The sequence below is a fragment of the Corvus hawaiiensis genome, chromosome 5 (genome assembly GCF_020740725.1).
Source record: "Corvus hawaiiensis isolate bCorHaw1 chromosome 5, bCorHaw1.pri.cur, whole genome shotgun sequence".
Classification (NCBI taxonomy): Eukaryota; Metazoa; Chordata; class Aves; order Passeriformes; family Corvidae; genus Corvus; species Corvus hawaiiensis.
In genome coordinates, this window is record NC_063217.1 from 33,327,285 (window position 1) to 33,353,575 (window position 26,291).

At 40.7% G+C, this 26,291-nt stretch overlaps 1 protein-coding gene across 2 annotated transcripts in view; it reads left to right on the forward strand.

Moving 5' to 3' along the window:
- The first annotated feature begins 2,569 nt into the window (after window positions 1-2,569).
- The window catches only part of CFAP97 (cilia and flagella associated protein 97), a 35,023-nt gene continuing 11,301 nt past the window's right edge, over window positions 2,570-26,291 (forward strand). Inside the window, exons 1-4 of one of the 2 annotated variants that reach the window (XM_048303919.1) lie at window positions 2,570-2,691; window positions 16,091-16,969; window positions 17,058-17,129; window positions 25,832-26,094. In XM_048303919.1, coding sequence (XP_048159876.1) covers window positions 16,111-16,969; window positions 17,058-17,129; window positions 25,832-26,094 — 1,194 coding nt within the window. In that variant the 5' untranslated portion in view covers window positions 2,570-2,691; window positions 16,091-16,110. Of the gene's footprint in view, window positions 2,692-2,904; window positions 2,924-16,090; window positions 16,970-17,057; window positions 17,130-25,831; window positions 26,095-26,291 lie in introns of those variants that run through there. The other variant, XM_048303918.1, reaches the window with a different exon arrangement.

A 26,291-nucleotide genomic window follows, 5' to 3' on the forward strand; every position in this document is an offset into this window, starting at 1 on the left:
CAAGAGGAATGGAAATTGGATGTTATACTTCTCAGTATCTTAAATGTAAAAAAATATGTAATTTACACTAATATTAACTGATGTTATCTTTTGCTACACCTTTTGAAGCAGTGGTATTGTATTTTGCGTATTTGCAATCAGGAACATGGAACTCAGGAACTCAGGAAAAAATGACAAAAGCACCCATTTAGTGTCCAATGTGAGGAACCTAAGACCTCACATGGCGAGGTCAGCAAAGGCTCAGCATTTTGTAGCACGTTTTCCAAATACAGTTTCTATTGATTTTAGCTGCAGTTGTCATTATTCAACATTTCAACAGTGAACTGAGGGAGGTGCCAGAAAAATAACAAGGAAACATATGACAAGTATAAAAATTTAGTCAATGTAATTTGCGGAACCTCCATTAGACACTGTGTAACACGAGCAGGACTTGACTCTGGTTAACTTAGACACATTCAGTTGTATTACTCAAGAGACTTCTTTCTTTTCTTGTAGCGTTCTGACACAATTGTTACATGTATTTAAAAAACTATGTGCGTGTGTATGTGTGTATGCACGCATACATCCTTACATATGTACCATGTGCCGCTCTGTATGTGTGTGTGTTCACGTGCCAAGTGAAACAGGACAGTATACACAGTAGTTGATTTGGCTGCACAGCCCTGCTTTAGTTCAAAATTCAGTATGCTCAGCAAAAAATGTGATCATGTCATTAAATCTTTTTCCCAATGAGCAATGGGACCAAATAAAGTTGAATTTTGTATTTTGAATATGTGGATCAGTAACCCGGAAGTCTTTCTTTCCACATAATTCTTTCCTCCATTGTTAAAAAGTAACATTGCTATTATTAAGATATGATACTGCAATTGATCTTTTGAAAGGGCTGTAACCTTTCCTATCCTTACACAGGAAACTACCACTTCTCAGAGGCAGATCACTAGTAGGTAATCACCACTTACCTACTCAGTGCCAGAAGTAATGAAACTGCCTGAAGGTTTTATCCATGTTTCTACAACAATTATACTGAAATTCAAGGTGGCTTGGGGAAAGGTCCAGAGCCAACCTCAAATCTTTGGATCAGGCTTCCCTAGAACTCCTCCAGGTGAGTTGCACCTTTCCATTTCCCCAGGATACATCACCCAGTGGTGCAACCCTGGCAGTATAATATAGGGGCCTGTCACCTTGACCTCTGGTCCTGTTGCACCATCACCTTAAGGTGGCTCACAGTCACCTCATTCTGGGCACCATTCACTCAGCCTGGGTCACCCTCCAGTCCATATGATGTGCTGCCAGCACATCAACCAGGAATGCCATCATCCCAACCTGGGGCACCACCAACACAATCTGGAGCACCATCAACTTGATCAGGGGCTGTGTTACCCCAACACAGAAAACCATCACTTCAGCACAGAGCCTCATTGCCTTAATCTGGGGCACCATAACCTTAACCTGTGATTCTGTCCCCTCACCCCGGAACCCCATGATCAAAATCTGGGGGCAATCACCACAACTAGGGGCACTATTTCCTCAGCCTGGGGCCCCACTGCGTCAATCCAGAGACCATGATTTCAATTAGGAGCACTATCACCTCAGGAGCCCATTGTTTCCACCCAGCATACCACTATCTCAACCCAGAACCCCATTGCCTCAGCTTGAGGCACAACAGCTCCATCACCTCAGCCTGGAGCATTACCGTGACAGACTGAGACACTGTTACCTCAACCTGGAGCCCCATCTCTTCAGCCTGGAGCAACATTGCTGCAACTTGGGGACCATCACCCTAACTTGGGGCAAAATCACCTTGGCTTGGGGCTCCACGGCCTTAGTAAGAGTCACAGCTCTCCATCCCATTTCCACAAACCAAAGAAGGGCAGGAGGGGACTGATGTCTGTATCAGAAATAGCTGGCCAGCAGGACCAGGAAAGTGATTCTTCCCCTGTAGTTGGCACTGGTAGGGCCACTACCCGAGAACTATGTCCATTTCTGGACCTCTCAACTCAGGTAGGACATTGAAGCACTGGAGGAAGTTCAGAGAAGGGAAATGAAGCTGGTAAAGGGTCTGGAGCACAAGTCTTAAGAGCAACAGCTGAGGGAGCTAGGGCTGTTTAGCCTGGAAAAGAGGAGGCTCAAGGGAGACCTCATTGCTCTCTACAAATACCTGAAAGGAGCTTGTACCCAAGCAGGGATCGGCCTCTTCTCCCAGGCAACCAGCGACAGGATTAAAGGACAGAGTCTTAAGCTGCGCTAGGGGACGCTTAGGTTGGACATTAGGAGGAATTTCTTCACAGAAAGGGAGATGAGACATTGGAACAGGCTGCTCAGGGAGGTGGTGGAGTCACGGTCCCTGGAGGTGTTTGAGGAAAGACTGGACGTGGCACTTAGTGCCGTGGTCTAGTTGACACGGTGGTGTTCGGTCACAGGTTGGAGCCGATGATTTCAGAGGTCTCTTCCACCCTCCTCGTTCCTTTGATTCTGTGGAGAATCCGTGCCTGAGGGGCACCTCCCAGCGGGAGGTCCCTGCGCCCGGCTCCCTTCCCGCCCCTCTGAGGCACCGCCTCTCCCCGCCCGGCGGCGCGCGGGGTTGGCCGGGGCTGCGCAGGAGCGGCGTGGCAGCGGCGAGCAGCCTCAGCGCTGCGCGGCTCCCGCCTCCAGTGGTCTCTCCTCTGTGTCTCTCCCTCTCCTCCCGTGCCTGTGAGTATCCGCCCGGCTGCCTGCGCGGTTACCACAACAAAGCCGGGGGAAGGGGGGGCCAAGGGGGACACGGCGGCGGCCGCTGCTGCTGCTTCCTCGCGGGGGCTGCCGGCCGGGTGGTGGGGCCTGCGGTGCCTCCTCGCCGCGAAAGGTGCCTGGAGGGCGGTTGGGGGCGGTTGGGGACTACGGGCGTGTTCCTCCCCCGTCTGCGGCAAATTTTTCCCGAAACAAGGTGGGAGACGTGTTTTGTTCGTGTGTACATATGCATTATTTTTCACCATTATATAATTAAAAAAATGATTTTGTTTTAATTAGCTGTCTTCCTACTCGCGCCCCTGCCTGAGCGACGCGCACGTAGGTGTCCCCCGAGCGCGTCGTGCACGCTGCCTTTGCAGGGCTGGGGCTGGCGTTGAGCTGCTAGAGTTTGGTCGTGCCGCCCTGAGATGTGTGTTACGCCCCACATCAGTGCCGTGCCTGCCCGCTTTGCTCCTCGGGGAGATGGGAAAAGAGGTGGGGGATTCCGTTCTAAGGCACCGGCCCTCGTCGCCGTAGTGGTCGGCTTTGGGAACGAGCTACAGTGTCGTATGTGCTATCCTTGAAGTTACCGGACTTTGAGAGATACGTTGCAGTGGTGCTCAAGTAGAGTCCAGAGGAATGTTTTGGGTGGGCTTAATTGTTGGGAATTAAGTCAGCTGGAATGATTATTGCAAACAGCTTGCCTCGAGCGTGTTAATCGTCGCAGGAGTCACGTTTCCACACTTTCCTCAGGACAGTCTTGTAACTCCCCCTGCCCAGCCCTGGGCTGTGTTCTGCAGTAATGGTTCCCAAGGTGGAGCTGTGGTTTGGAAAAACAACCAGCCACCAAATCTCTTGGCCCATGTGGATTAGGGGGGGGAATCGCAAATGAAACCTGGGCCCCTGCAGCAGAGCAGAGTACTGAATTCATTTGAAAGAGGCTCAGTGACATGGTACAACAAAATGCAATATATGTTGTGTTTGTCAAACATGTTTTTTCTTCTGAGTTTTCACAGTGCATTATGGAAATTGGCATTTAAAAATGTAGTTCAGGATGGTTTATGGCACAACTTTATTTAAAGTCCTATAACCTTTATGCTTGTCTGAAGTTTTTCCTTTCCAAACACAGTTTTTTGAAAACTGGTTTAATTATCGTATGCAAATACTTGCACTTACGTATTCTTACTATATAACAGAAATAAAAAAAATCTGGTGTTTGTATTTGTCGTGTATACGTTTAAAAATGTTATGGTTATAATTTCTATGCAACATTCATAAAAACACCAGGACAACGATGTGGGATGGAATTAATGTAACAGAAATAGCAGTGCTAGATTTCTTTTGTATCCCTGCTTTTGTCTGTAGTGAGGTGCTCAATATAGTGCATAGAATGCATTGTACACATTTGTGCTTCTTTGAAAAAATAGTTAATCTCTCTTCTTTGGATGGAAAGTGATTGCTGGAATTGTCAGTGGAGAGAGAACAAAGTTCCATAAAGTTAAATTCTTCAGGGGAGTTATTTGAAGATTAAAGTGAAGTTGTCATTGCTCGAAAATAAGTAAGCTTAAGAATGGGTTTGTGAAATAATTGGCATTTAAAAATATAGTTGTCAGAGCTTTGAACTCTGCTTTTGGAATGCTTCAAGCTCTTCCAACACTTCTTCCTGGTTTGTTTGTTTTTTTGTTTCTGTAGTGTATATGTTCTTTGATTTTTTCCTAACCTGGGTAATACTTGTAATGGGTTGGAATAGAAACCAGGGGAAAGGACAAGTAATTTAGGGATATTCTGTTCCTTTTCTTGGAACTTAAAGCTTTTATGACCTACTGGGATTTATTGTTTTGGTTTTGTGCTTGCCCATGTTTAGAAGGGCATTCAGAGGGCCCTGTCTTTCTTCATAAGACATACGTGGGCTCAGAGGGCCATTAGGACTGCTGAGCCCATTGAGGCTTTGAATGCAATTGGCCAATCCCTTGAAAGGCTCAACCCAGGAACACATAAAAGTGTGAATTTTGTAGGATGGGTGGCATATGGTCATCTGTGGCGTAGATGACAGGATCATCTATAAGCTTTTTAAAAGTCTGCCCTTTTGGATGACATAATATTATACCTGAAGCTTAGGTGTAAGAATCTGAAAGTGAGCTGGATCCTAGATGAGCCTAGGTACTCCCTAAATTCATGGGGGATAGGCAGACTGTTACCTTACTGCTTCCACCAGAGCTGTTTCTTAAAGCTGTTTCATTCTTTGCTTCCTGATGTTATGTTTGACCAAGACTGGTGATAGTAATGGTCTAAAACATGATCCATGTTCCTTGGCTGAGTTATTTTCCATCCAGCAATTTCAACTGATGTTTAAGTCACAATTCAGTGATCAGTATTTGTCATTCTTGAAGTGTTTCATTGTAATGATAAACACCGGAACTTGAAGAAACCCATATTATGTTGAATTTAATAGAGTCCTCTGTTTCGACATCTTCCCTGTTTTTCCATACTTGATATTTTCTCATCTGAAGAAAGGAACAAGTCACAAAAATATAATGCAAGAGATTATCTCAAGAGGCTTTTACCTCATTTGCCCCTTACATTCTGAGGAAGCAGAAATATATTTAGACTCTTCCTGAGTGATATTTTTTGAAGCTACTTTTCGTATACTGGATTTAGTGACTGAATTTCTATGCTTTCTCCTGCTCATCTGTACCAGGCAGTGCTTGTTCCTCTTAAATAGAAATATATTCACTGAAAATTAAGAATTACATCTTATTTTCAGTGGGTATGGAGAATGTAATTGTTACATCTGTAAAACTGTATGTGTATGTTTTAAACTGTGATAATAGGCACATCTTGTGATGGAGGGCCTCATGAAGGAAATTCTTCCAGAAACTCAGGTCTATTTGACGTGTGTTGAAGCACATCTATGAAAACTGTTAAAGGAAATGCTGATGACACACATATTTGTCTTGCGAGGTCACTAAGCACGTGAAGCTTGTAATGTTAGAAGCATGAAAACACTTGCAGTTCAGTGGGCATTTCTGTTGTGAGAGACAGTTCATGTGCTGTGCCACTTGGTAGAGATGGCCTGATATTCAGAAATATGCTGTGATTTATCTGCTGCTGGACTCCATCAATAGTTTGTGGTGTACTTGATTCCGTTATGGTCCTGCCATCTATTTCAGGACCGGCAAATGGAACTCCAGCCTTCACGTGGCAGATATCCTGAAGCTTTGCTTTAATAAGAGCAGTTTTTTCCTTTTTCTTGCATACAGTTTTGAACTGCTGGGCCAGACTCTCCCCCATTAGTTGTGGATAGCCTGGTTGACTACATGTTGCCCCAAAATTTAAATCTTGATATTGGATGGAAATACTCTTCATAGATATGTACCAGTATAGAAGGAGTGGGAAAACAAAGCTGGGCCTTTACTTTGGTCTTCACCATGATATGTGGCAGTAGAGTCTGTCTTTTTCTGGGCTTTTCGTACCTGTTCTATGTTATCAAAAGACTGTGGCTATGGGTCACTTTTGGGAAAGATCAATCCCAGTGACCAGTTTTCCCCTAGCAGCTTGCTGCTTTTTACACTTTGACGTAGTTGGAGTTGGGATTCTTCCAGGTAGTGAGAAATTGTATGGCGGCAGCCCCATGAGACTTCAGTGTGGGTGGTGTCACTTAAGCTTGTAGAAATGGAAGGCCTTCCAGAAGCTGCTGCTACTTTTATCAGCCAACATATGATTAGTTGTCTTTATTTTTGATTGTAATTGTAAGCTACTTCTTTTCTTCCTGGGTTTAGAGGGTTTGCGAGTCATTTTCTTGGGATTCTCAGCAATGAATGAGTAGCCATGGTCTGTTTAGACAGACCTGATGGCCATCATCACTCCCATCATTTAACCTCAGTATTCTGACCCAACTTTTCTGCTCAAGAGGTTACAAGGTGACCTTTGCTGAAGGGCCTGAAGAACAAATATTTAATGTATTTGTATGAGTAAAGTCCTGGAGCTACTGATACACACCTCTCAGCATAATGTATTGCAGCTTTTCCCAGTAGGGGAGTGGCTTATTTTTGTCTCAAGAGGAAATATTTTTTTCTTTCCTGTCTCCTCTTTTTTTCCCCCCTGTTTTTGCCTGTTGTCTCTCCTCCCTGCCTTGTACATTAACTTGAAAGCCTTTGCCTAGCAGTTATCTGGGGCTCTTTGGTGGTCATGTGCTTTCATTTGCTCTAACCATTATGGCAATTGGCTATGTTCCAGGATTTTCTAGTGCCCATTGATGGAACTGAATTCTTACTTGAAATAGCCAGGAGACTCAGGACTTTCTGTTGCAACTCTTTTAAAAAGACTCAAGAGTACTTTGAAGCATCTCCAGTGAGCCTACCTGTTTGAGACAGAACTGCTGTTCTGAGGGCTAATCTGTCATAGGTTTGGGAATTAATACACTGTATCTTAGAGTACACAGGGGAAAATCCTTCCATTGTGTCCAGCAGAGAGAACCAGGACTAAAAGCAATCCAAAACAAAAATGGGGAGAAAAAAGCAGAGGAGTAAGGGCAGCAGTGGTGGTGTATCCTGATCTCATAAATTTGAAGTAGTAAGTCTTCCCTTCTTCCCCTTCTCTGGCTAGGAGAGAGAAAAAGACAGTGAAAGTCAGCTGAGAATCAGCTAGACAAGTGGTTTCAGATGCACTAGAAACAATGGTAGTTCTGATCTGAGCTGGAATTGGGTCCTGTGAGATTTGGTCTATGAAGGACAAATGTGCTTCCATGGTCTGTTCAGATTACTTAGTTCAGGCACAAGTCTGCTACTGTCTCATTAGCCAACAACAAGAGTGTTGTCATTAATCAACAATAATAACTTCCACATGGGCTGTAATCTGAGCAGAGGGGGGGATTCACCTCCATGTAGTTATGGCTGGGGTGATCAGCAGCCACATAGTTATCTTAAACGTGTTGCAGCGGGGATTACTGCAACAAGCATATTTCAAACCAGGAGTCCTGGGAAACGAAGTATATATGGACAGATCCATGGTAGATGTTTCAGAGATGTTTATTTCTCCAGCCGCATGGCCAGGGCTCAGCTCAGGAGCTCCGCAGTCACGGGACCCGAGGGTCCTTGGCATTATCAGGGAACCCAAACCAACCAATGGGGAATGAAGCTGAGCAGGGGCAGGGAAATCCCGTGCCTCCCCCCCAGGGCCCCTCTCCCAGGGCTCCATGGCAGGGGAGGGACCCCAACATCTCACCCGTTTTATTTTAATAAAAGGAGAATGAAAACAACTAGATAAACATAACAAGAACAGTTTCAAGACAAAAAAAGCCACCCTCCTGGGTTTTTAAATGTCCAAACAGATTCTGTGGAACATCTTAGGGCTGACACAAGGGAGACAGAACTCTCCGGGCATGTTTTGTGGGGAAACTGAGGCAGGAGAGGGTTTAATTTCTTCCCTCCCCCTTTTCATCCCCCCCTCGGCATCGGAGAGGAATTGTAGGGAAATGGAATTGTATAGGGAAGCCATGGGGTGAAAAACGGATTAGGAATAAACTGGGGATAGGGTAAACTTAGGAAGGGGTTCATATTGGGTATAGGATAAAAGGGGAAAATAGGCTGTGGGTAGGGAAACTGCTGGGATGGATATTGTTTATAATTTTGTGCATAACGGCTTCCTTTGACTGGAATACCCCCAGGCCCAGTAACATTTGCTGCTTGCAAACCCTTCTTTCCTTGCACTATATCAAATTGTACAACTTCCCCATCTCCTACACTTTGCAGGTAATTTTTAGGGTTATTCCTTTTAATGGCAGTTCTATGGATGAATAGATCTTCCCCTGTATCATCTCGTGTTATAAATCCATAGTTGTTTTTTACATTGTACCATTTCACAGTTCCTGTGACTTTCGTGGCTACAACTCCTCCTATCCTGTGCTTGCGTGTTCGTCGTGGCTGCTGGTCCCGCGTGGCCGCCGCCTCGCTGACTCAGACGTCTCGGCCGGGCCCCCGCGTTGCGGCTGCTCCGCGCTCTCCGAGCGGCGCAGCTCCGGTGCGTGTCTGGGCTCTGCGCGGCCCCACGTTGCCATCGCCGCTGGCCCCGTGCCCTGTGAACGGTTCTGCTCTGCAAACTCCACGCTGCTTTGAGTGTGGCCCCGTTTCAGCTCGGCGCTGCGCTGCGCGGCTTCTCGTGTCGCTGTGGAAACCGCCGCTTCTCCCTCCGAAGGGCTCTCCGAGCCGTGTGCTCAGAGCGGCCTGCCACGCCGATGCCCGGTTCCTGGCTGCTCGTGGCCCACGGCACCCGCGGCACCTGCGGCATCGCTCCCTCACTCGCGGTCGCGTGGCCGGGGACCCCGAGACAGGGATGGGGTCCGCGATAAGGCATGCACTCCCGAGGGGGCCGGGCGCATCCAGCGCAGGCACCTCCACCGGCGTGTGCCACAGGGATGGCGGCCGCGTGGCCTCGGCCGCGGGACTATGGCCATCCTTAGCTTTAATAGGACCATATAAATGCTCCTGAATAGCTTCACTGACTACCATGGATCCACGCAAGGGTTCAATCACTAATACATGTTCTGTTTGATCTTTCATCTCCCACAAGATCTCGTCCCAAAAACACCCCTGACAAGATCCAGGAGGTTCAATATCAAAAAGTAAGTCTCGAGAAATATAGGAGAAATTTTTGAAAAGCCAGTTAAAAAAAAGTTCTAGATCTCCTGGTTCCATTACTTTTTTGTTTTGTTGTTCAAGGATTCCTTTAACTTCTAGGTACATTTCTTTCTGTGGCTCAGAGAGCCCCATTTCCCACGATTCTTCCATAGTCCAGAAAGAATATCCAAACCAAGATGAGAAGAGAGAGGTCTAGAGTGGTTATTTTACTCACGAATTTTCCTCAGGGATCGGTATCTTGCCCGCATTCCTCCACCAGTTTGTCGCAGCGGGGATTACTGCAACAAGCATATTTCAAACCAGGAGTCCCGTGGAAACGAAGTATATATGGACAGATTCGTGGTAGATGTTTCAGAGATGTTTATTTCTCCAGCCGCATGGCCGGGGCTCAGCTCAGGAGCTCCGCAGTCACGGGACCCGAGGGTCCTTGGCGTTATCAGGGAACCCAAACCAACCAATGGGAACGAGGCTGAGCAGGGGCAGGGAAATCCCGTGCCTCCCCCCCAGGGCCCCTCTCCCAGGGCTCCATGGCAGGAGCAAGGGACCCCAACAAAACGGATACCAGATTTTTCTTGCAGATGTACCATGAAAGGATAGAAGCTAATAACAGTTGCCGGATGTGACATGGAAAATTCTAATTAAAGAAAAAAAAAAAAACCAAAACCAGTTAATTGTAGAATCACAGAATGGTTAGGTTGGAAGGGACATTAAAGTTATCTAGTTCCAACCCCCAATAAGGGTTGTTAAGCATTCAAGCAGATGTCCACATAGCACAAGTGTTCATCCTTGGAGTTTTTGAGAACTTGGTTGGACAAGGCCTTGAGCAAAAGTAGATGCAGTTTTGAAGCTGACCCTGCTTTGAGCAGTGGACTGGACAATGTCCAGAGGATCCTTTCCTAAAGATTTTTCTTGGATGCTGATTCCAGCTCTTGTCTACCTTGTGGTGTTTTGCAGAATAATTTGCCTGTGCCTTAATGGGCCCTTCCATCTTGCGCTCAGTGAGGAATGTATGGAGCTTGAATAGATTTATAGTGTTGGAGTTTATTCTGAGCTGAAGTTGAGGCCTTGTATTCTGTAGATTGGTTCAAAACCAATCATGGTTTGGATTGGGGAAATTGGTAGCCAGGTTTCGAGAACTTGTGGTATGCAGAACAGCTGTAGCAGGCATTATGCTCTGAACTTGGAAAATCAGAATATCTACTAAAGAGACTGGTTGTTTCATTCATTGGGGGTTTCCGTTAAGGGAGGTAGTTTCCTAAGAGCTATATTCCTTCCTTTGCATGCTTTGTTGGTCTTAGTAGCAAATATGAAAGCTTTAATTAAAGAAGAGGTAAATAGGGCTGAGTATGTGTGGTTTGTCACACAGGTTTTAAGACTTGTGTTTTCTCATGTTTCCCCTCTTCTGAACTAACAAACCTCAAAAAGTAGAACTTTTCTTGTCCTAACATTTTTATTGCTCTCTTCTAGATGTTTTCAAATTTATCTTTTTTGCTTGTTTGCTGACATTTTTTTAAGCTTCAGCCAAAAATGAGGAAGGGTGGGAGACGGAGCCAGGTGCAGTTCCTTTAGCATTTTCAACCTCTCCCAAGTTCACCATACAAAGAGGCAATTTGGCAGCCAGCAGGTTTAAGGGGGCAGGATCCCCAGAGGGGAAATAATGAGAATGTAGAATCAGAGGATTTTGAACTGTTGCAAAGAACATGTACCAATGTTACCGTTGGTAGTATAAATCATTTATTTAAAACGCTTTCAACCTAAAACACTTTCAACCCTAAACCAGAAGGTGCCTTGTTGGAGCTAAATACAATATTATACTGCTTCTGATACTTTACATGTTTTTTAATATATCCTAAGATGGTGTCTGTTCTTTCTTGTTGCTGTAAACATACTATTGACTCATTGTGAGCGTACTATAGCTGTGCTGTATTATGGCCTTTGTGGTGATGCACAGGATGCACACAGTAACATCAGACATTTCTGATTCAGCCCCTAGCATGTGTAAAGGGCTTGTTTTCTCCTTCTATTAAATACTAGAAACTTATGATGTCGCGAAAGCATTTAGGCCCTTCAGAGCATGCATAGCATACAAACGCAGAGTGTGATGTCCTGCATGCTAGGGATCTGTGGGTTACTTGATTGGAAAAAAAAACAGCTTTCCTTGGAGCATGGTAGTCTTCATGCTAGGAGTTTTTATGTTACAAGATAAGGAAAAAACCCAGTTGTCCTCTATAAAAATCAGCCTCTTCCTTGATCATGAAAGTAGAATGCTTACAAGAAAAGAAAGTTGGTCACTGCTTATATCTGAATGTCTTGGATGCACATGTTTCAGATGGTGTGCATTTTAAAAAGTAAAAGATATAGTGGATAACTTCGAGGCTTAACCAAGTTTAAAACACCTCCAATCTTTCCCTGGGTACTTAATGTACTTCATAAGTGTTAGTTTCTGACATTCAAAAATGTTTTCAAAAGGCAGTATATGTTCAAACACAAACCCGTATCTAAATCTGTATCCTCATTACATGACTTTCTATGTACCATCCTGCCTTGGTAGAAGATACTTTATATTGCAGTCATGTGTAATGGCCTGCTCTTAGGGATTGCCTACAAAAATATTTCAGGTGGTGCTGTAGTTGGCAGGTTTGCAGCTGGCAGGGGAAAAACATTCAATATGCTTAGTGTGATTAGGGTCTTGATCTGTTTTTTGACATGGAGGAGGATGTCAAAATGCTGCTTTTTCTTTGGGTAGTGCAGCAGCAGGCAGTGGTTGACTTCTGCAGGAGCTGAGTGGTCTTTGTTCTTGCAGTGTCCAGCTGGGGAGAATGTGGATGTGGTCTCGGTAGGTAGTCAGATGCTCAGTGTGTTGACCCCCTGACAAGAAAGCGTGGGCCTCTAAAGCCCTGAGAGCCAGACTGCATGTTCTCCTTGGCTGCTTGGCCACTGCTTTCTGATCTTAAATGGGTCGAGCTTGAGGGGCTTAAAAAAGTGGTATAAGCTAGTTCTTCCTAAACTAGGAAGAACTGCAGCGAGGAAGAGAAAAAGACAAAAGGGTGTGCTTGGCTGGGGTAATGAGTGATTGTTACGGTTGCAAGAAAAATGGGGTGAGAGGTAGAGAATTACATGGGGAGAAGAAATATTACAGTAAAAAAAGATCTGGCAAATAATTAATGGCCAGCCTGCTCTTTGGAGTTGATCATGTTTGTGTTAGAGAGTATCATGGCAGAAAGCCACAAAAAGCATGTGTTTTTTTTGGTAAATAAATACAGTGGTCACTAGAATTAGCAGCCAATGCTAAGTATTTGACTGTAATGACAATTTCTTTGGGGATTTCAAAATATCAATTGTTGATTCTATATTTTAAAAACTGGCAACATAGCAGAACTCTGTATTTCTCCTAGAAGTAAAATTACACTCTGTGTTGTATATAAATGGGTGTGAAACTGTACACAGAGCCAATTTATTGATTTAGGCATGGATTATCAGCAAAATTGCTTCTTCTGTATTGCATCATCTTGGCAAATTCCAGCTCTGTTGCAGACACTCTAGATGCAGAAGTAGAATAGGATCCAAGAATACGATCTCTTTGTTTATTTCCTCTTGTTTGTTTTTAATGGAAATGACAGAATTAATTAATCTTTAGTTTGTGAATGATTGAGTGTCAGTGAGAGACGTGGCATGTCTGTTTCCCATTAAGATGAAAGCTAAAGTTGTTAGGGACTTGTACTAGAGGAATGGAATATATATTTGGCAATGGAATGACTGCTGCTCCTTGGGCAGGGTCAGACTGCTAAATGATCTCTTCTGTACTGGTGGTTGCTGTCTGCGAAGCAGTTATGCCTCAGTCTTCATAGAAAACAGCCCACTGGCAGGTGAGCTATTCCTGAATCATGTAGAGTGAGAAGATGCTCTTTGGCTGGCATTAATGGTGGAAAGGAATGTACAAGCTTCTTGCTGTCTTTTATCACCTTTTGCCACCTCTACACTGCCCTTTTGTCTTGAGTTAAATCCCATCATCGCTTCAGAGACTGTGTTCAGAAAAGTCATCTGAGAAGTCATGATGTAATTACACATTATAGCCGATGAGATACTGTTAGTTCAGTCTCCTTTGCAGGCATAGCATTACATAAACTATAAATACATGGGTTTGATTGCACTCAACAAAACTTTATATTTTAAGCTCTACTAAAGTTTTCAGCTATATTAAGCTGTACTAGTTTCTCTGTGTCCACCTGCAAACCTTTTTGCCCTAGCCCCTTACGCTCTTACATATACAACAGTGCTAACAGTATTTCAGATTTGTGTTTGAGACAAGCAAAATACACCACATGCCTACTTTTACTAATCAGTCATAATATTTTCAGCTACGAGCTGGAGAGATGCTAGTTCCTTAAATAATAAAAGTCTCTCATCATGGAGAAGAAAGGGTTTTCATTTTTACACTGTACTTCCTATATTAATTTTATTCATAGAAATGGCTTTGTTCAAGTTGTATTTGCTAAATAAATAATTAATGATCTATAGTTTATAGGTTTTGTTCCCTTCTGGTTTAGACTACATGAGGTAGAAAATTAAATGTAAATAATGTGTTACTCTTCTGATTGTTTTTTATTTTTCTATTGTGCATGTTTTTATTTATTAAAATGTATTATCCTTTTAGGAAGCTGCTCTAGAAAAACTTTCAGGAATTCACATGATAGTTGCACACTGCAGGCTGTGCAAGCTGCCTGAAGCCAAGTATCACAAGAAGTGACATGAAGGGTGAAATCAACAGCCCAGCTGAAGTGCATCTGCACCAATGCATGTAGTATGGGTAAAAACCAAGAGGAGCCAGAAGCCATGGTGCTGCAGGAAAACCATGATGTAGCCACCATCACGGAAATGTGGTGGGATGATAGTCACGGCTGGAGTCCTGCAATGGATGGTTATAAGCTCCTCAGGAGGGATATGCAAGGAGGGAGAGGTGGTGGGGTGGCCCATTAGGGAGTGTTTCAACTGTGTAGAGCTCAGGGATGGCAATGATAAGGTTGAGTGCCTGTGAGTGAGAACCAGGGACATGGCCAACGAGGCAGTCGTCCTGAGGGGTGTCTGTTACAGGCCACCCTGCCAGGATGAAGAGGCACATGAAGTTGAAGATCTGTAAGAAGCAGGGTGGTTTCACAATGGCTAGCACCTGTTCTTGTGGGAGACTTTAACTTGCTGGATGTCTGCATTCCCAAAAGTGTTTTACTCCTTTGTTTTGTTGCTCTTTGAAGAGCTAGGTGCTTTAGAGAGTTATCTTTGTGATCCTGAAAATTGATCTCTGTTTCTGTTGCTTAATAGTGTTTTCAGCTTTATACATCATCTAACCATACAAAGTCTCTTTTCAGTTCTTTGGCTTTGTGATTCTTAAAACCATAGGAAGTTCCAGACTTTCCGGTTTTATGTTGTGATTTAAGAAGCATATTTTCAATTACTCTAAACCAGTATTATTTGAGAAGTGGCAAAATATCTGAGTGACCTTTAAAAATTCTGTATTTTGAAGTAATTTTTAGCTAGAACCTTTCCTGGAAATTCCTTTTTTCCACCTTTGTTTGCCGTGGCAACAAACTGTATGTGGTTTAAGGGAGACCATCCATCTATACAAGGTTTTCCAGCCTTGTATAGTTGCTTCCAATGTCTTCATGTTTGGTTTCCTTGGGTCTAAAGAATGTTACATATTTATTGATTGTAGCTTTCTAAATTTGTGTAAAATCTGTTGTAAAGAGTAGGAGAAAAGTGCCTCTGGCTAGATGGGACAGGTAGTCTTTGATACTGGCTAATTTTGTTTGGTTGTGGGGTGTTTGGATTTTTCATTTTAACTCTGTATATATACTACAAATGAGTGAAAACTTTCGTATCCTCCTGCCACATGCATAAGATCGAACACCATAGAATTCTGTAAGAAGTATGACACAATAGGAGCAGATTTGTAGAACATAATGGTTTGCACTGAGGTCCTGATATCCACAATATTATTTATTAGGGCTAGCCATGATCTGGTTCCATGGACTGAATGGTGACTGCTGGTTTAAATGCACTGGTTTCATGCTTGGATCAGACTTTTTAAAGTCTAGGTTCATCTGAAAGAATTAAGTTTCCTTACTGTACTGTGGAGTGCGAGCTACAGAGGACTGTCATGAAAAGCAGGCTCCTTATCCAAACTAAAACATGAACACTGACACTGACCCTACATCTGTCACAATTTAACCTATAGAGTCATGGATCTTTCGATGTAAATTGAAATTTCTTCTCTTCTTAAATGCTGAAAGTCTGCAGTGTGTATGGCTGTGTCAGCCAAGATGGTGACCACTGTATACAAACAAGGTTTTCAATACAGAATTCCAACTAATGATAGCTCATAAGTGGCTCTAGCGTAAAATGGTTCTAGCTTAAAGGGACAAAATAAGACACTTTAATTGCTTGTTTGTAATAGCTTAGATTTTTTAGCCACTAACAGTGTTTGACAAATTTGCTTAGAAGTAGTAGTTTTGAAATTGTGATGGGTTGGCTTACAGTAAAGCTTTCCAGTCTAACATATAAGCTGTGTGCAATAAGGTGGCACTACATTTTTTTACCAAGCTCACTATGGAATTGTTTCTATCAACTTCATGTAATTAATTGCAGAATTATAAATTACTAGAGCTAAAAGAGTGAAGAGCAGAACTCTTACACTAAAAGTATACTTGGACATGTTTTTAACACAAATCTTTGGAAATGTTTTCTGATGCTTGTAGGTGGCACTTCATATTTCATTATGGACCATTTTGAAGACATATCAGATGGTGAAGTGGATCATGCCTTCTTTGACAGTGACTTTGAGGAAGAGAAAAAGAAAGCTGAAGAAAATGGTGAATATATAGAGAAAGAAAGTACAAAGGCAGCTCTTACAGACACTGATTTGGTTTCTCATTCAAAAGATGAAGAGTGTTGTGAGGAAGAAAGTGAAGAAAAGCAGATAGATTTGCAAAAGGATCAGTCCCTAGAAAACAGCAAAGATTCTGTTGAAAATACTTCATCTTTGACAGTTTCTTCAGTTGCAGAGAATGCAAGTACCTCTGGAGCAACACCTGTGGCAAATAGAGGAACACAGGAGAATGTTCCTGCTGGAATTCCTAAAATAGTTAAAGAAGGTGAAGAAGATTACTATACAGATGAAGAAGATAGTAGTGATGATGGCAAAAAACAGAAGGTTAGACCAAAGTCAGCTAAGCAACCAAACAACATAAAAAAGGCTAGCAAAAAATATACTATCAGCTCCTCCTCTTCTTCTTCCTCCTCTTCCTCATCCTCCTCCTCATCCTCAAGCTCAGATACAGATTGTTCTGATACAGATTCTGATAGCTGTTTATCAGATTCACCTTATCTGTCCCCAAAGAGGAATGCTTGTAGAAATGCTCTTCTGTCTCCAAAACAAAAATTTAAGTCAGCAATGAAATTAGCGGAAGGAAAACCAAAGCTTGGTGATGACTTGGAGGAGTCTGAAGACACAGTGACTGACGTGACACCTCTATCAACTCCAGACATCAGTCCTATCCAGTCTTTTGAATTTGTAGCATCAAATGATAAGAAGCTAAAAGTAAAGAGGCAGGAAAATGTGAACCAAGAATTATATGGTAATTTTCAGAATTTAAGTATAACACAAAATGTGCAAAACCTATGGGGCTGGGAAATTCAATCTTATATCTGTATTTTTTTCATTAGATTCTGAGTTTGATCGCAGATATAGCCGAAAAGTCTTGCATGATGCCATGGACCTGAATCAGCTTCTGAAAGGTGATTTTTAAATTTTCTTTTTACAAAATACAACATCTGCATGTTGTTGAGAACAACTGTGTTCAAATAGAGGAGAATGAATACACAGATGGAGTGAATCTAAAAAGATTTGATATATTAACAAATTTAATAATAAAGCTGCACAGGCATTTTAAGGTTTACTGGACTATGGCACAGTTTAATATCTAAATTAAAGCATCAACCTTTCTGTAGAAGGGCTGGATTATCAAAACAAAGACAGTCCAAAATTTTGTTGCATGGTAAATGGTATTCATATACTTAAACTTCTAGTACCTTTTCGATAATTAAACAGAAGTATTTGAAATCCTTTTCTGAACTAGGTGTCTGCCTTCTAAAATACCATAGGTTGAGTAATGGTATTTTAAAAAGAAAAATAGCAGATAATCTTTACTAAAACTTGAGTGGTTGCTTCTGGGTAATGGACTTAAAAAATCTAATAATGAAGCCTAAGAAAATTTGGAGTCTCTTTCCCTGCATTCATTGCAAACCTTCATTATATGGGGTGAGAGTGCCCTGGATGCTCTCGTGCATATTTTAAGGTCTACATGGTGCTTTTGCATTTGTTTTCATGGCCCAGAGTTTTTGGCACTAAAATCTGTGGAAGAAAAAAGGCTTGACTGAAGAAATCTGATGATCTCAGGTGAGGAAAGCCTCTTGCAGTTTAAGTCTGGTACATTCCAAGCCAGGTTTGCTGTGTTGAAGTAAGCCTGGTATGACTAGAACTGCATGTATTGTGTTTCTTCACTTTGCACCTTGCCAGACTGAGTTTCTAGTGAATAAGGATTTAAAATGTATTGTATACATGGTTTAACTTGCCTATAACTAAAAAATGAGGATTTTATTTGTATGGAAATTCTTTGAGGTTAAGAAAAACAACACTAGCCATCAAGAAAGGTAGCACTGGTTCTCATCTCTGACAGTCCTTGTGCTTCAGCCATTCTTTCATACTAGAAACAATTCCAACCAGTTGTCAAAACATGATGCCAGAAGAGTTGTTGCTAGGCAATTGAAATTATGATGTCCTATGTCTTTATTTGGTCCCTGTTAGCAAGAAGCTATTTAGTAACCAGTGATTACCAATGGATTCATCTCATCCCTAAAACAAATGGGTATTATAGCTGAGAGCAGGTATTCTCAGAGATGAATCTCTACTGGGGAGAGGAACTTTTTTCTCAAAACTGAAAACCAATTTTAAATAACAATAATAAAGATAAAGTAATGAGAAGTAGAATTCATATAGTCTAGCAGCTAATGTTCCTGATTAATGTGTACATTACTCCCAAGTGCCTCTCTAAATCGGCAAGCACAACTCAGCTTAATTAGTTTGGGCATTTTGAAGTTTAAATGGGGCAGAATTATTAATGGTGGAAAGTAACTAGTCTGGGAAGATAGGAGCTAATCTTATTCTGAGTTATGGCTTACAAATTTTTTTTGTACACATTAGGGAGAAAAAAATTGCAAATAATTTTCTCACACCCCCCAGTCTCCATTAAATGTTCATCAGAACTGCGTAGGCATAAACATTGCTTCAAGTGAGAGTACTGCAAGCCCAGAATGCATGAAAAAAATATTTAAATAATCATGATTTGGTTTTAAAGTATAATATTCTCCCAGTACTTTATACTGATGAAGCATTTTATTTAAGTTTTTTTTCAAATATGCTTGTAATATAGCTGGACCTAAGCATTTACAGCAGTTATACAAGTTTAACTTCCCAAGGTCCCCAGATACTTGCAGAATTTCCATGTGATCTGTTACTGTGTTGTTTCTATGGGGCACACAGTAATTAATTTTGTATGATTGTTCACATTACCAGTGCATACATTAGGGAAGACTGGAATCTCTTGTATTAAAAAAAGAATTGCAAAAACAAAGAAAAAAATTTGGACTAGCACAAGAGTCTGGTTATTAGGCAGCAAGGCGGTTTGTGTATCTTAAAGCAGAATTAATTTAAAGCATTTAGAAACTGTTGCAGTTAAAAGTAACTGAAAAAATTTTTCCTTTATATGTCCTTCACCTATTTGTGTTCATACTGAAAACTATTCATTTGTAAGCATTTAAAAAACTGTATGTGGACAAAAATTTATCATGCCTTTACAACTCCTAAAGCTATGCTTGTTCTTGATAAAAGCCAAATTTTCCATTATGTATTTCTTAGTAAGCCAAAATCTTGCAAATAGCATAATTCTAGTTGGAAATCTCATAGTCTCCCTGCTGTATATAGCACTTTGATTGTTTTTTAGATAGGTATTGCTGATAGCAGGTGTGATTATAAATTTTCAGGTAGAGATACAATTTTTCAGTTGTTTCATGGTGTTATATAGATCTTTGCATGTAATTATTTTGTGATTCGATGATGTTTGCACTTTGCTATAAACCTTAAAGATAGTTCAGAAAATTAATAACTGAAAGCAATATTCTAAACCCATAATAATAAAAAATGTCAGTTATTTCCTCTGCTGTACTCTTGAGTAATCTGAACACAAAAAGAGAATTAAGTATGGCAATGCAAAGAAATAGATTGTAAAAGATTGTTTTTGAAGGTAATTTCATAAATCACCATGTTAGAAAACTGGGAATAAAATAAATTGGAAAATCTTCTGATGCTATTTTTCCTTGATCCTATGTCACGATTATTATGCAGATAAAGAGATGGGTTAAGTATATGAGTGTGACTAAGCACTCATCCGTCTCAACCCATTATGCTACAGACTTGCTCTCTGTCTTTAGACAAATCTCTTGCTTTCTAGTAGTTCAGAACTGAGTTTTCTGCTAAAATTTCTCTATATCTCTTTATCCAATTGTTTGGTATCAATACAATGGGATAGCACAAGGTGTATACAGTGCTAAAGAATTTAGTATTTTGTTTTCTTCTCTGTAAAATGGGGTTGATACCTGCTTATTTTACAGAAGTGTCTGTGAGAATTAGTCTGTAAATCCATGGTGTTAGCTATTATTAACTTGAGGAGGTGGTGTGATGGGGTAAGTAGGGCAATTGGCCACAGACTGAAGACCAGTTCTATCCTTGAAGCTCTCACTGACCTCTGTGCTAATAAGGCTCTTCTATGCCTTAGATTTTTAAAATAGTCAGAGCTCCCTCTGTGAAAAGCGCTGTAATATAAATATCATTATTATGAAAGTAAAAGCTCTGTGTTTCTGAATAAAATCTATTGTAGAAAATTAAATAGCAGCTTCAACTGAACATGTAGCAATCACTTCAACTTTTTTTTTCTCATATAATTTGTCACTCAGGAAATAGAACAAGTTTTTGATAACTGAAACTTTGTTCTCTTTAGGGATATGTTATCTGTGTGCTCATTCGTGCTGAACTAGTGTATTTGTAGAAAAGCTGCTAAGCAGTATCTAAAGTTAAAGTAGACTTTACAGTATATACATACCCAAACTGTACAGTTGAATTAAGCATATATAGCTTTCCGGCAGAATTCCATTTAGTGTGTATGTTCAGAGTTTGAACTAATTTTCAATGTGTATGTGTATTCACATGCTTGGTTTTCACAGGTCTAGAAACCTATGTTGAGGTAGAAAAGCAATTACTATCTTATTCTTATATTTAGAGTTTGAAAACATATTGAAAATCTGTGAGATTATGGAGAATCCAGACTTTCCCAACATCTATGAGCAAATGTGTAATTATGGGGAAAAGAAGTCCAGTGCCTGTAAGATATCTGTTGTCTTTCTAATGATATCAAGAGATAACTAGCAGCCCTATTTAAGCATGTTTAAATAGGGAAAATTTTTACCTGAAAAGGACATTCTCCTTCTCTTAAACCCACCAAATCATGAATTCTCCAAAATCACTTTTAAAGAGCTCTGTGGCCTGCAATAATGGATGTTCTAGGAAGTATTTGTTTAGGGATACCACAGGGAAATAGTTTCACTCTTAAACTACTATATATTGATGAAGAACTGTGGTTTATTTAATCCTTTTGTATTTTTCAAATGTGATATGCATGTGGTAGTGTAGCAGTATAAAATAAAGTATCAGTCAAGTGTAAGCAACTTATATTGGGATTGCAGAAGATACACTGAAACATGCATGATTTTAATTTTAGCCTTAATGCCATTAGGACAGCTGTATTGTCCTCTCCTAGTGCATTTGACTTGCTAATTATAAATTGTATTTTATATAAGGTTTGGCCTTTCTCATTCTGCAAGGTTATTTCAATGCTTAGAAATTAAAAGCAATAAACAGCTTGTTTATGGCTTAAAAAAAAAGTCAGGTATCTCTCCATGGAAACCAGCTTTCATAGAAATCCTGTGAATACCAGGGAATTTTCTTTTCCTACTTACCAGTAAATGACAACTAGACTGCGCACTGTGCAAGTCGTTACGCAAATGCTGCTCCTTATTTATCATCTCCCCCAAATTATATTTATGGTCTGACTGACAATGGAAGTAACTAGGGGTTTAGTTAAATTACTTATTACCCACTGATAGAGTATGAACATGATAGATAAATCATATTTCATTGTTCTAAGACTTACAAACTTTTAGAACCTTAAACCATAACCTGTAATGTTATCTCATGTTGTCATGGCCACTGCAAAAATAGTCACGTACACCACTCAGATGCTTAGGCTTTGTGATTAAAGGGTAGTGTGGGTGCATTGTTGAATAAATCACTGAAATAGGTATGAAATTTAAACACCTGAGTTATATAACATGAACTGTACTACCAGTATTTAATAGCATTTGGAATCTTACTTTGGTTTTGCTTATTGATGGTGAATTTTCCCTGGTTTTGTGGGCATGTGCTGACCTCACTTAGACACGTGCTGTCTTTGCCATGAAAGCATGTTGCCAGTGAGTGGTGGCATCCATTCAGTGCATATTGGACATACATTCCTGCTGTGGATTACCTGTGGATTTTCTGTCATAGCAAGTATGTGGAGAATAGGAATATGGTGCTGTATAAATGGTGCTTTGCAGAGGCAGGTTGGACAGATTTTCAGCCAGGTAACTGGAAGCAGTGGTAACTGTTACTGCTGATTTAAAGTCAGGGGTCAGAAGTGTCTTTCTGAACCAAGGAAAGAATGTCGCCTCTGCTTCAGGAAGACCTGCAGAAGTTTTTCCCCACTGCTTTCTAGATTGCTTCTGTGTTTTATTTGAGCATCATTTAAGGAGTGGTGATTTCTTCTGCTTGTTTTGTTGGGAACAATCATGCTGTAGTATCAGTGATGCTCTTTCAGTAAAATGATGCAGTATGCATTCTGTTGTCTCTTTTTCCTACAAAACTTTAGACTCTCTTGTTACACAGTTCCTATGGAAATCAGTGTTGCATTTATGTGTTTTAAAAAAGATTATCTATGGATAGGGTCCATTAAGTTATGGTTTGCTTTGTTGTGGTGTTTGTAGCTTGAATTCTTCCTTAACATAGATCTTAACTAAGTAAAACGCAACTCCAGTAATTTAGCGGCTTGAAGAACAGCAAACCATGTGCTTTTACTGTGTTACCTGATCCAATGCTTTGGTGTATTGCAGCAGTATTGCAGCAAAGAGCTAGTTGTGAAATTTCAAATGTGGTTCTTGGGTCATATAGAAGGCTAATAATAAAAAGATCATTTGAGGAACTAGAGAGTTTTGGATTGATATTTTCATTCCATCCCCTTGTAAAAACACTTGCTACTCCATGTGTTGTATTAGATCTGAACTTCTGGTGCAATATTAATGAGTCTTCTGTAATTCAGCCATCTGTCAATAGATTACTTACTGGGTTTTGGCAGTTCTCCGCTAAGGCTTCACTGAGTAACTTCACAACAGAACCTTTGTGGTGTTCTTAATTCTTTCATTGTATTAATATATTTCTCTTGAGTTGTGATAAATTCAATATTATGACTGTTAGCAAGCTCTCAACCTCAAAAGTTGCCAGAAAGCTGTTGGGACTAGTAAAGTCAGTTTCTACATTAAGAATAAATAAATAATGATGAGGTTAAGAATGAACAACATACTGAAGAAAGTGGGCTAGAGTCTCCTTTTGCCTGACACAAGGGAGAAAGGCTATCTTTGTGGTGAGCTATAAAAGGTGTGGATGAGGCACTGTAGAAGTGATACATATTCAAAGGAAAAAGACTTACAAGAGGCTAAGGAAAAGAAGAAAGAAGAGATGAATGAAAAGTCTGTGTGTTGAGCGGGGATGTGACTGAAGAAGCTGGAAGATGAGAGTAAAGTTAGTAAAATTTTGCCCTTGCATATATAAGTAGTAGTATCCAGTAGAGCAGTGCATGGATATGTACGTAGATATGTATTTACCCTAATTGCCTGAGAGCTTCTGGTAAAATAGGGGGTGTTTAATGCTGCAGAAGTTACATACCACTACCCCCAGGAGACCTGAGTGACAAAGGAACGCAGTGCTTGTTGAGCCCTGTGTGTAGCAATTGCTTCAGGGTTCCGTGAGTCCTTGTTTCTAGTAGCATTTACTGACCAGCTTTGGGGTGAAAGGGAAAGGCCTTTGTTCCACGTCATTGCTCTGGTTTTATTTTTTCATCACACCTAAAAGCAGTTCACCAGAAAAGCGAGCAAGTCAGAAAATAGGTAGGAAGTAATTACCTTGAAGCATTTTTAATATCTTTACTGGCTATAGTTCATAGTTACGTCAAAAGTGTATACAGTCTCTTCCAAAGTATAGCCTGCTATCTTATAGTGAATTAAAAGTCATTGACCAGTGAAAGCATGAAACCTGTATTTCTGATTGAAAAAGTCTTTTTCTAGAATGCTATTGCTTTAAATTGATTTTGACTGGTTGACACCTTCCACAGAAGCAAAAGAATTGTTGGGAATTTGCACTGACAGTCATTCAGAAATTTAAATGTCTCTTGTAATAGACTTCATCACCAATAGCATTGATGCCACAAGGCTAGGTCAAGACTTCAGTTCAATGACTGTTCTTTGTCACAATCTGACTTCCACTTTTGCATATGATGTGCAGTCCACTTTAACCCATGAGACGCTATGGATATAAGGCAAAAGGTAAAATTATCTTTCATAGGTCCGTAATAATACAACTATCAATTATGTAACATGATATCATCTTCAGATAGTTGTTCAATTTACTTTCTTCTAGCTGTGTTCTGCAGTGCTGCTTTTGCTTGTTCCCATAAAGACATTTTGAAATATTTTCTACTGAGAGGTATGCTGCAGCTTGATGTTGGCATGTGAATTCTGTGTCTTTAGTTATTTTCTTTGCATTTCTTTTTGTCCCTTGTAGGCTTATCCAGATGAGTCTCATTCCAGGTTTGTCTCCTCCAATGGTATTGATGACTGTACTAGTTTTACCTTGAGAATAACTTACTAAACTGTAGAGGTGTTTTTCAAGACATTTATATTGTATTAATCTGTTGTTTGGCACACTTGATCTGTGCTACTTTGCATTGTGTCTTGGTTTTAAGGTGATTTGCATCTTCTCTTGATAAATGAAAGCAGAATTTGCTAATGTGGGTGACCTCACAGAGCTACCTAGGGGTAGTTCTTGCCTATATTGGCTAGCATGCTGATAGTGCAAGTTTACCCATTTCCAGATGGATGTTGAAATTCATGAAGTGTTTGGATTTTGCATTTTGAATACTGTTCTTAAATTTCTCAAAGACAGTAGCAATATTTACTTGCATCAATTCTGAAATAAACTCAGTTGAGATACTGCAATAAAGATTTCATTTTGTTTTGAAGTAAGAAAATGCTCTTCATTCTTTGAGGTTTTTTTCACTGTTAGGCTGCCAGGCTGCCTCAGACATCTCTTGCAAACAGATTGCTAATGTGGAAGTGTTTGCTGAGGAAATATTACTGCATGCCTGGGGTTTGTTTTTTTTTCTTTCTGCTTTGCATGCTTGTTTTGCTTGTGTGGGACTTCAGGGATAAGAGTGAGGGGTGTCTTCTGAAGGCACTGTGATTATTAGAGGAGTGTGGGGAATGGCATGAGTAAGGTTCTTTTGTCTGTGTCTCAGCTCCAAAAATGGGTTTAATCTAACCTGGTACTGCCATTCCTGTACTATAGATAATGCAATGGTTTGATGGGGTAACACCATGACAGCAAAACTTTTAAAGTAGTTGCCAGAAGACCTGCTGCAGAGCTTTAGAAAGTGGAGGCTTAGAAATGAATCAACAGCAAAGCTCCAGTGGAACTGTAATAAATATAGCTGGCTCTGGCTAAGAGTGAAGTTTCCAGTTATCTTGCAATTGTGCATGTTAAGTTGCTGTGTATTTTTAAGTGTGCATTCTTTGTCTTGAAACCTTATATCACGATTTGATTGTTGTTTGCTTACTGTTTTAAATTTCCATGCCCCAGTAATTTCTGTTATATGTGCTCACTCATTTCTCTCCATCCTTTAAATTAAATCTTCATCATTCCCTTTGCATTTTCTGCAGCAACATGATGTAGGATTGCTTTAGGAGTTAAGTATCAACAAAATCACTTCAGGAAGTGCACTTTGTGTCTCTGAGTCAGGCTTCCCCAGAGTCAGTTTTCTGTGTGAAACATTGTTTCTATTCTGCCTCTCAGCTGAGACTGGTACTTTAGATTAACTTGGGAGCAAAGTTTAAATCTTTTTCTATGTGCAAACATCTAAATACTAGTAATGGTTTAATTCTTGGTTCTAATTTATGTTTAGTCCTGGGTTCCTGAAGCTGTGTTTTCCAATCTGCTTATTGCACTTCTTGCTGTTTTAAAGCTTTCTTACAGTTGGATAAAAAAGAACAAAAACTAACCATCAATCATCCATCCAAAGTAATAAGGAAAAATTACTCTTTCACAAATGAAGAAGTAAGACAGATTGATCGGGAAAACCAAAGATTGCTAAAAGAACTGTCCAAACAGTCTGCAAGGCCAAGGAGAAGTAGCACGATGAAGAAGACGTCTGTACCCCAGCCTAGGTTGTACCACACTGCCATCAACAGGCAAAAAGAGCAGCAAAGAATTGAAAGAGAAAACCTGGTAAGTTTTGAGTTTGGAGGTGGATCAGCAAATTGAGAAGGACTATCTCTTGTCAGATGAGCTGTTGCTAAATACTTGGAAAATTGATGAGGCAGCACATGAACCTTTACTGCAGTAAGTCTTCAGTGAATTTCCATTACTATGGTGTTGGCATAATTGTTCATATTGGGTGAGTTTCTTGGTTTTTTGGGAGGGTG